The sequence below is a fragment of the Ascaphus truei genome, chromosome 7 (assembly GCF_040206685.1).
Source record: "Ascaphus truei isolate aAscTru1 chromosome 7, aAscTru1.hap1, whole genome shotgun sequence".
In the NCBI taxonomy this organism is placed as follows: domain Eukaryota; kingdom Metazoa; phylum Chordata; class Amphibia; order Anura; family Ascaphidae; genus Ascaphus; species Ascaphus truei.
The window spans coordinates 85,083,339-85,094,051 of record NC_134489.1 but is presented as its reverse complement, the minus strand read 5'-3'; the positions used below and the strand labels follow the sequence as shown (position 1 = coordinate 85,094,051).

General features: G+C 40.8%; 1 protein-coding gene across 2 annotated transcripts; it reads left to right on the top strand.

Moving 5' to 3' along the window:
* Positions 1 to 282: 282 nt before the first annotated feature.
* Positions 283 to 10,102, top strand: UPP2 (uridine phosphorylase 2). Of its 2 annotated transcripts, XM_075609338.1 has the most exons (7): positions 283 to 790; positions 1,273 to 1,390; positions 2,545 to 2,703; positions 2,874 to 2,988; positions 3,855 to 4,064; positions 5,685 to 5,831; positions 7,727 to 10,102. In XM_075609338.1, exons 1-7 carry the CDS (start codon positions 729 to 731, stop codon positions 7,867 to 7,869), a joined length of 954 nt encoding a protein of 317 aa, XP_075465453.1. In that variant the 5' UTR covers positions 283 to 728; the 3' UTR covers positions 7,870 to 10,102. The 2 variants fall into 2 exon arrangements, with proteins under 2 accessions (XP_075465453.1, XP_075465456.1); XM_075609341.1 differs by lacking the exons at positions 283 to 790; positions 1,273 to 1,390 and having other exon boundaries at positions 2,545 to 2,626.
* The last annotated feature ends 611 nt before the right edge of the window (positions 10,103 to 10,713 follow it).

Genomic DNA, 10,713 nt, shown 5'->3' with positions numbered 1-10,713 from the left:
ACAGGTTTTAAACCCTTTGCTGCCACACTGGTTAATATATGTCAAATTCTAGAGATTACCTGATACTCAACGAATAGTACTAGTGATTGTGACTGACCTCTGCTGGCCGAAACCTAAAAGTTTTGTGAGTTTAAAGAACAAGGCTTAGGTGCCAGTACAGTATTTCCATTGATAGTTTTAGCTACCAATGAATGGATCCTGAGTGAAGCTTGCAAGGAGTGAAGTTGTGTCTCACTTTCACTGGCTTTTGTATAGGTTTTGTTATAGTGCATGGCTTTAATAAAATATGTATTCTTTTTTGGGGTATTACTCTTGGTACATGGTATAATCCCAATATTCAAATGGTAAGCATTAAATGCTAAGGATTGCCTAAAACATTTTTTTATTGATGTTAGCTTTAGAACATTATAGCAATCTCAGGAGTTTAGTACATGGAACACTGGGATCATCAGACATCTGCCCTGCTTCAGTGACCAGACCTCTTCTCATAAGCAAGGCCATTGGTGGGTGTTAGGGGACAACGCCCCCACAAGAACAGCCAATCAGTGGGCTCTACCATTCCCCACACGTGGCATTACCCTTCCTTATAATAACAACGGATTCGCTGGTGCCAGACAAGTAAGGCATGGAATTAGAAATGTTATAAACAGCAATAACATTTGGGGAAATTAGTAATTAAGACTATCCTGGAAGATTATACGTTAATATTGGTCTTGTGAAAAAAAGAGATGGCACCAATCTTAGCAGATAACAACAAACCCAAGTTGCCTGAAATGGACGATTATGTTAAGTAAGTAAACAGTATTACAACTTAAATTCCAGAGAAGAGATCTGATTTATATGCAAATACAGAAACAGATTGCAGGTCATTTAGGGACACTTTGTATGCTTTTAGGCAAGTGTTTTTTTCATTTGTTTTAAATTGTAAATCTTACCATCTTCTACTGGTTAGATATTAATATAATTAATTACCCAGATGCTGAGTAAAATCGAATCTGCTATTTGAACATGATGTGTCACACTGTAAGATATACCTCTACGTTTCATTTCTGATGGTAAATTGATAGCCCTGGATATTTGTTTCCTTCTCCACAATTTTGAGACAGATGACAAAATATCGAGAATGGTGTAATCTAAAATGTTAATTATTATGAATGCATAAGAAAAATCAATGAACTATCGATCCAACACAGTGTTTTTACATTTTGTTTCTGTATGGTTATGTGAGATAGTAGACAGATGATACACAATAGTTCTGTTTTTATATTCCAGGAATGGACGTGTTCATGTTGAAAATCCTCATCTGGATTTGATGTCTGAAGACATCCTATATCATTTTGATCTAGGAACTAAAACCCATAATTTACCCTCTATGTTTGGAGATGTAAAGGTAATGAAAAGACCTGCAGTTTTGTTCTTGAAAATACAGTACAGGCAGATCCATGCTCACAAATCATTTCTCTTTTCATTCATTTCTGCTGACAAAAAAAATCCTAATGTGCAGAAAAAGACAAGTTGTGGATGTTTGGTCATTTATTATGTCTTGTACAATACGCTGTAGGGAATTTGACAGAGTACTTTGGAGAGAAGCGAGTTGATTACTCAGCAGCTTGTATAGGTGCAAGGTTAAATAGAACCTTATATTTTAGTCATGATCAGAATGCACATAATTTGTAATGTTCAGATTACTTTTCCGTGTGCGAAGAGCAAAGTACAATGTACAGAACAGCATTTAAACTGTGACTCATTACATTTACATAGGAAAAATTCATGTATCATTCATTCCTACTCGTCCACTTAATCAAAATGCTCTCAAATCTAACAAGTGCCTTTTCTTCCTTTAAAATAAATATATATATATATATATATATATATATATATATATATATATATATATATATATATATATATATACAGTACTTATGGATTTAAAATCTGGCATTTGCTCAATGTGACTCCACTTCAAATAAAATATCCTGGTAGGAAGAAAAATATTATTCCTTAGAGAACAATCTACGTCTCCATCTACAAATTGATATACACAATCCCTTTGCTGACACATTTGCCTAAAGGATTGTTCTGCATTGTATTAATAGCCCATCTATAAGCAATAGGTGGAAAGGGAAAAACAACCATTTCCTATAAAATACCAATGAGACAATTTTGTTTTGCGTTTCAAAGAAATTTTAGCATAAGGCAACCACACAATCCTGGTTGCAGGGAGAAGGCTTACAGTATCTGACTATCATATTTCAATGTCAATAGCAAGGTTTTGCTAAACGGGTCCCTTGTGTCTGGGATTAGGTGATCTTCTTAACCTCATAACTTTATCATAATTAAGCATATGCTGTTTTATTTACAATACTAAAGGCTTCAAATATAGAAGCGGATATCTCTTGCATGCTTCAGTATAATTTAAAGGTAACAGAATGTTACTACCACCCTAAAATCATTACTTTGTGGGATAGCAGCCTGATGCATTGACTGGATTGCACAATATGCATTACTAACTCACAGCTTCTTGTACTATTGCACTTTTTTCAGTTTGTCTGTGTTGGTGGAAGTCCTAACAGAATGAAGGCCTTTGCATTATTCATCCACAAGGAATTGGGGCTGGAAGGAGATGGTAATGACACAACAGATATTTGTGCTGGCACAGACAGATACAGTATGTACAAAGCTGGGCCTGTGCTGTCTATCAGCGTGAGTATCACCTGGCTGAAGTTTAAGATAACATGGTAGAATAAATGAATAGTTAAGAATAAGAATAAGTTTAAGATGACATAGTAGAATAAATGAACCACCTAACGTAGATTGTTATTTTTATGTAAAAAATGTTTCAGAATGTAATACTATAATCTTTGCATCAACAGCATGGGATGGGTATTCCTTCCATTTCCATCATGCTTCATGAGCTAATTAAACTTCTCCACCATGCAAAGTGCAGAGGTGTCACCATTATACGCATTGGAACTTCTGGAGGAATAGGTATATGTTTGTTTGAAACTGTGGACACAGGGTGGTTATTATTCTTGCCTTTTGCTTTTGTATTATTTAAACTGTCAAGGATCTTTAATTATTGCCCTTTATCCAGTGGAAAAAATCTATATGTTAGTTGCCAAATATGCGCATACATTTTTCGTGTGTCAAAAAAGTGAACCAAGAAAACAGTAATAAGTAGAAATTGCTTTATGAATTCTGGTGTAAGCAGCAGGGGTGTTTGTTGGAAATCTAAATGCCCTGAAACTCTACGGATCTTTTATTACTCAGTAACACAAAGCACTATCTAACTAATATGTCCTGCTAAGTTGTATATTTTCATGCAAATTCCCAGTCCACTTAGCAACATATATTGGAGTTACAATTAAATACCATTTTAAACATTTGTATCTTAATTTGATGTGTTTACTAGCTTTGCCAATTAAAACCCCAAAAGCACAATCACAATTATTATGAGATAGGGTCATATTTACTAAGCAATGTTATGCCACAAGGTATCTTGCAGCGCTGGAAGGAATCATTGCATAGCACCACTTAGTAAATACGACCCATGTCTACTGATTTTATGAATGTCTAATGAGGTTCTTACATGAGGATCTCTGTATAAAGAAAGGATGCAGTAATCGGGAATGAACAAATAGAAATGACAACTTAAGAGGCCAAAAATATTTCTACATGAATATTTCTTCAAATCAGAAAACTAGTAGAGGATTGCAGTATGAAGTATGTAATCAGGAGAAAAATGGCAAAATAAGGGCAATCTGTACAAAGGAAAAAAGGGTACTCTACGTGGGACTATTAAAAGCCAATTCTGCATTAGTTAAATAACGGATACTCACCTCTTTATGTTACAGGCATTGAACCTGGGACTGTTGTGATTACAGACATAGCTGTGGATGCCTTTTTTAGAGCTCAGTTTGAGCAAGTTATTTTAGATAAAGTGGTTGTTAGAAACACTGAACTCCACCAAGAACTCGCTGAAGATCTTTTGCGATGCAGCAAGAGGATTCCAGGTTTTTCTACAATTGTCGGCCACACTATGTGCACTTACGATTTTTATGAAGGTACAACATATTCATAACTCGATCTATGCAAATATTCATATAAATACATTCCTCAATAAACATTTTCATATTTAAATAGACAAGCAATGCATTGCAAAATGTAGTGTAGCCGGGACCCCCTTCTCGCCCTTGTTGTTGTTGGGGGCGGGTACGCTGCAGTAGGGAGCGCTCCAAGACGCCATGTTATGGTTGGCACCAATGCAGACTTAACCTAGCCAGAGGTTGCGCATGCGCAGGGAAGAGTAAGCAAAGCCCGCGAAGGAGAGTTCCGATTGGAGGGAGGTAGGAGACACAGGTCCCATCAACCCCCGCGGGTCCCCGTGATAGGGCTGAGCCAATGGGCTGCAAGGTTAAGGAGAAAAGGGAGGTGGTTGCACGCACGTTGTTCAGAGCTGGCTGGAGAGGAGACGGAGCTTCGGTGTGGGGAGGCAATCCGCCCCCTACGTAGGCCGCATGCCCCAGGCCCAGTTAGGCCCTGAGTCACAGCAGAGACAAGCGGAGCAAGGGACTTGCCATAGTGAAGTTCCGGTTCCCTTTATTGCCGCACTACCATCCCCAAGACAGTCCTAAGTGGCGAGAGGTCTGGGCTCAGACCCCGCTAGCAAGCCGCAGCATGTCCGGTTGGGATCGCCCTGGACATCCACGGCTGACGACATCTGCACCTCGCGGACCCTTTGTGAAGATTTGTAGCAGCACCGGGTATTGGAGTACCCGGCAGGTAATTCTCCAAGTGCACCAACGGTACCATCGTTCTTTCGGGACACAGTGGCTGCGCAGTCACACTCATATATATATAAATATCTGACTCACTTGAGGGTGGGAGGACTATTCCCAAGGGAACTGGACACGGGGTGGGATCACCCGGTGGAGGGAGACGGGAGGGTCGGCGTTCGCCGTGACGCTGATTAGAGTGTCTCCTCTAGGGAGGGACACCTGTGGATATATGTGTGAGAATATTGCAAGTAAAGTTATTTGGTTAAGGTACACTGCTGTGTGTGTGTTGAAGGTATATAAGTCCTGCGAAGACCCACTTCCCCTCTGGCGGAAGCTGTCGCAGGTGGAGGCGCTGAACCAAGTTATAAGTATTGTGTGTACCCCAGGCTCTCCGTGGCAGAGGCTCAGACCCTGTGAGCCTACAGGTAATACAGCATATGATAGTGGCCTGCGTTCATTAGGAAGCAGGGCTACAGTAGTAAGAGTATAGTATTTCATTAAAGGTTTTCTACCCAAGAATGATCTGGACATAATAAATGTTTTGTAGGATAAGACGAGCAAAGCCCAGAACATTGGATGACGACTCTCTTCAAGCTATAAGACTTTCGAGCTACAATGGCTCTTGCGTAACTCGAACAGTAATGACTCATATTTCTTTAAAGGTTTTATTTTTTTTACCTAAAAATGTGAATTATTTGGAAATATAAACTTTTTTTGTAGGATGAGACAAGTAAAACCTAGTATGTTTCAGTACAACAATTTTTTTTTTTTAAATATAAGACTTAGGAGGTGTGAATGAAACATCCGTTACGTAGTAGTAATAACTCGTATCAAGCATCATCATTGCAGATTTGATAGGAAGTACTGAAAAACATACAAGAGGGGTAAAAGTCATTTATTTCTAAGGTCAGGGACGGTTGGATGGAGCCCTCTGTTCGTTTTCTAAAGAAGACAAGTTGGAGTATCTGAATAAAGCATACATAGCTGGTGTACGGAACATAGAAATGGAGTCTTCTGTATTTGCTGCCATGTGTCATCTCTGTGGTCTTAAAGGTATGTTGTTTCTCTAAAAGGTGTAATTGCTTTTCCTCTCTACCTAATGAGATATTACCTTTTGTCACGCTGTGCTCACCACAAACGAGGCGGGACCGCAGTGCTGAGGTGGGAATGGATATTACGCCACCCACAGCCACAAGGGCACTTCTTGAGTGTAGATTAGTCTGGATATCTGGGCCGGGGTAGGAGAGGTACGGATTGTAGAACGTACTGTTGGCCAAGTCCGGGGTTAGAGAGGGGGATGTAGTCGTATTACTGTAAGCCAAGGTCAGGTGCGGAGAGAGTGGGGTGGTCGTATTGCCGTAGCCAAGGTCGGGAGCGGAGAGGTCGTGTTGCCGTAGCCAAAGTCAGGTGCCAGAGATTCAGAGTAGTCGAGGAGGAAGCCGGTTCGATACACAGGGTCAGGACTGTAAAACAAGACAGGACTAGGGAGGCAGAGAGTGATGAGAACAGCAACAGGTTCTATGCTCAGCCGAAGTGCCAGTGGCACAGCTGTGCATATGTAGGTGAGAGGGTCCAATGGCAGAACAGCAGTGTGGAGGTGTGTGTATGAGTGAGGCTGTGATAGGAGACAGGTCCAGGTGAGCTCCCTGGGGAAGTGTTAGGGAGGGCAGTGTTAGTGTCCATGCGCGCTTGATTTGCGCGTGCCCACCGTCCGGGACGTTGTGCCTTTAAGAGGCTGGAGCGGGTGCGCACGCGCGTGCCAGGAGCGTGACGGGCGTCGGGACAGGTCTGAAGTCTGAGCGGGGACGAGAGAAGTGCCGGGCACCGGGACAGGTGAGCGGGGAGGGCGGCGTGACTCCCCGAGACGTACACCTTTGTAGACAGTGTATACATACACACACATTTATAACTCTGGGAAGGCTTCATGACCAAAATTATGATTTTATGACCCAGGGTCAAAATGGGGGTAATATGCCATCATGTTATTTTCTATTCTTGAATTCTGATCTCTCTTTTGGCCCTCATAACGGTGTCTCCTTATCTTTACAGCTCTCTATCATAATTCTACTAGCTACATCTTCGATCAGATTGCATTTATAACTACACATCTCACAAGAGCTACCTGCTATGTTTTCTAGCTGTTCCTCATTCACCGTCTCCTTCTCCAAACAGATAGGGAGGCGTTTTCCTTCTAACTGTTGCTGGCTACCCTTTCTAGTTTCTTGGCTAATGCAGCTTCCATGCAGAGTGCAATGTATGTTCAGCTGCCACATTACAAGATAAGATGCACACCACCCATCAAAGACTATTCGATGGGTGATTTATTAAAACAGCAGTCCATGCTGCCAGTTTAAAAAAAAAGAGTAAAATTCCCCTTTAATACATGCATTAATACAATCCACACAATAAGTCATTAGCTAAGTTGCCGGTCAATCTGTTCTCCTCTGATTGATTGGCGGAGATTCGGCTTGGGGGTTCACTAAATGGCCGTCAGTGCAGCAGAAGAGGACCAAATATGCAAAGTTCTGTGGGGAAGATCATGTGACCAGGCAGTCACTAGATACACTTGGTGCATGACTAGAGGGCAGGGCTCAAAAAGGGGTGGGCCACATCCTGTTTCAGAAGAGGAAGGGGGTGTGACTTTCCAAATGGTTACTATAGAAACAAGAAATGCTTGTTACATTATAGTACATTAATAATGTATTTCACAGTGGTTTTAAAAAAAATGCTACAAGTATTTTCTCATAGTACAGAACTGATTTGTTAAAAAATAAAAATACATGTAGGATATTGCTTGGTCTGCAGCTTTAAAAGGCTCGTTGAAAATGTATTTCTATTTCTGTTTTGAAGCCAAGGACTTGAACTTGATCAGTAACAAAATAGAGATTTTTTTTATGAAGCTCACATAGTTGCACACACCAAACTTTTTTTTTTCCTGTTTGTTATAGCTGCTGTGGTCTGTGTGACCCTTCTCGACAGACTAGAAGGAGATCAAATCAACCAAAGTCATGATGTTCTAAAAGAATATCAGGCACGACCTCAGCAACTGATTGCAATGTTCATCAAGAAACAACTTAACTTATGCACATGACTTTATCCACCCGGTGAACAGTGCAGATTTTCCAGCTCCTTTAGAAATAAGTATATAGTAGAAATACAATGTATGTTATTAACTAAAGCATGATACGTCTTACAGCACAATATCAGATCTGGAAATATGCAAAATGTCTGTTCACAAACCAAGTGACATTTGCTTATTTTTTTTGCAAACAAATTGGGGGAAATGAGTTAAGCGTTGCAAAAAAAATTAAACCAAGAATTGAACTTTAATGTGCAAGGTAAGGGGCCCCATTTCAACTGCCATTTTTGCTCATTTCAGGCAAAAGTGGTAGTATTCTGGCGTAATTCTCAGCAACGTCAGGTTTCACAAAAATACTTTATTTAAGACATACAATTTAAGAAGAAAAAACATGTAAAAATGTAGCACAGCACATCTTGAAGACATTCGGAGAATCAGTCAATATCACATGGTGGATAAAAAAAACTTTATGCGTATACAGTTAATATTTCAAACTTCGCTTATGCTCATACCTCTTTATTTCACTTGGCAAAAAGGTTTGTTTATGTGGCGCAGCCTGGTTAATGGTTGAAACTAGATTGGGATAAACTAAAGTCCAAGATTAATGAATAATATAAAGAGATTATTGCCAGTAAGTCAATGAATATACAAAAATGGGAATGCAAACACAATGGCTGAAATGTTTCTGGTTAACGGGAGAGTTCTCATAGTGCATAAGACTATTTATCCTGCATAGTGTTTCAAGACAGATGAATCATTGTGTTCAACTTATTCCATCATTGTACCATGATTTAGGGGTAATAAGGTTTTTATTGATAACTTTTAATATTTGCACAAGTGTAACTCTAGAGTGAAACATTAATAAGTGCCCCATGGTGCATGTATCTTAAATTAATTATTATTCTAAAGATTAAATTAAAATTGCAGGATAACTAACCAGCTTCAGAAGAGTTTGTTTTAAGCTGTAAAAGCTACAGAATGCATGTAAAATGTAAACTTTTTAGAAACTATACATTTAAAAAAAATAGAAAACATGCAGTACTCATTTCTTAATTATTAGTGCTCCTATTTTAAAAAAAAAAAAAAAAAAATATATATATATATATATATATATACACACATACACACACACACACACACACACACACACAGATTTTCCGTGGCTCAGGACTAGTTACGACAGAGCCCCATTCCCCACCCTCCCATGTCGGCGGTTTTGCAAGCCCCCCATTTCAGACCTCACAAGCCTCCTCTATTTTACCCACTCTTCCCATGTATTTCTCTCCCCTCTGTCTCACTCCCTCTCTTCTGCATTCAACCCCCTCTCGCTCTCCCCCCCTCCATTAATTACCCCACTCTCACTCAATACCTCCCCCCACACCTCGCATGTATTTCTCTCCCGTCTCACTCTTACTCCCTCTCCCCCTCTCTTACACCCCCTCGCTCCTCTCCCCCCTTCGTCAATTACCCCACCCCCACTCAATCCCCCCTCCTCACTCTTCCCTGCCCCCCACCTCACACAATCCCCTCCACAAAATACATACCAAAAAACCCCAACACCCAAAATACATATTAAATAAACACCACCGAAATACATATGAAAAATAAAAAAGCCAAATACATAAAATACAGACTTACTTTGTGGATGGTCTCAGGCCTGTGGCCGGGCACTCCTTCATTGCCCGGCTGCCGGTCCTCTCGTTGCTGCCGGGCCCGGCTCTCCCCAGCTACGAGCCTCCTTCACAGACTGTCCAACATCAAGCTTCTGATGCCGGCGCGTGCCGGGACTCTCTCATATGCAGGTGTGCACCGGAAGTTGAGCCCAGCTTTCTTCCGGCGTGCGCAGACATCAGAGAGGCCCGGCGCGCGCTCATGTCAGAAGCTCAGCGTGGAACACAGTGAGGTAGGCCCGCAGCTGGGGAAGGCAGCCGGGCAAAGAAGTTGGGTCTGGCGAGAGGTCAGCCCAACTGCTTTGTCCGCCGGCCAGGCCTGCCGCAGAAACCCAGGCCTGGGACACTTGTCCCGGCTCTCTCCTCCTGTCGGCAGCCCTGCACAAAGACACTGTTGAGCTTGTAAAGCACAGATCACACATTATAATACATACAAACTCGGGTACAATTTAATTTTCAACTATTCAACCTGTTAATGGTATAATGTTGGTATGTTTTGGTATGTTCTAGTAGTACGAAAGAAAACAAATGAAGACTCACAACCATTTGTCCATACAAATAAATGTGTTTTTCTACTTTGCTGTCTGGTGCCAACATGTTTGAACACAATTCCTATGATTCAGTTGATGAAGTCATGTGTATTTTAAAACATGCTAATTTAATATCACAATGAAATATACATCAAACTTAACATTTTTCATTTATTTCTTTCATTGCAAGTGTTTTTTATATTTATTTTCAAATGTCCCCTCTTGCCCTTTCATCTGATGTTTTTAGTTTTAAAATCCAATGCATCGGTGAAATATGTATGTCTGGGAGGTCAAAATGGAGCTCTCCCCAGAGCCCGGTTCAGTCTGAGTTTACCATGGTAACCTCAGATGCTAGAGATTAACAATGATTTTAATATCAGGGGCCAGGTGCACTAAACTCTGTTAACTCCGCGCAAATAATGTTAGGCTGCTTAATAAGGATGTTATTTTCTGAGTTCACCTCAAATGGTGCGTAGTACATATAGCCCTAAAAAAACATATTATTGCTGCTGCTTTGGGTCAGTGGTGGCCAACTACAGTCCTCGAGCTACCAACAATGTCAACTTTTCAGGATATCCCTGCTTCAGCACAGGTCGCTCAGTGACTGAGCCACCTGTACTGAAGCAGGGATATCCTGAAAAGCTGACCTTGTTGGT

Bases quoted from the DNA above. Each gene is read 5' to 3' on its own strand.
- UPP2 (XM_075609338.1), top strand. From the start codon at position 729: ATGGCACCAATCTTAGCAGATAACAACAAACCCAAGTTGCCTGAAATG. The intron at 791-1,272 runs GTAAGTAAACAG...TTTATATTCCAG, and splicing joins GAAATGGACGATTATGTTAA to GAATGGACGTGTTCATGTTG. The intron at 4,065-5,684 runs GTACAACATATT...TTTATTTCTAAG, and splicing joins CACTTACGATTTTTATGAAG to GTCAGGGACGGTTGGATGGA.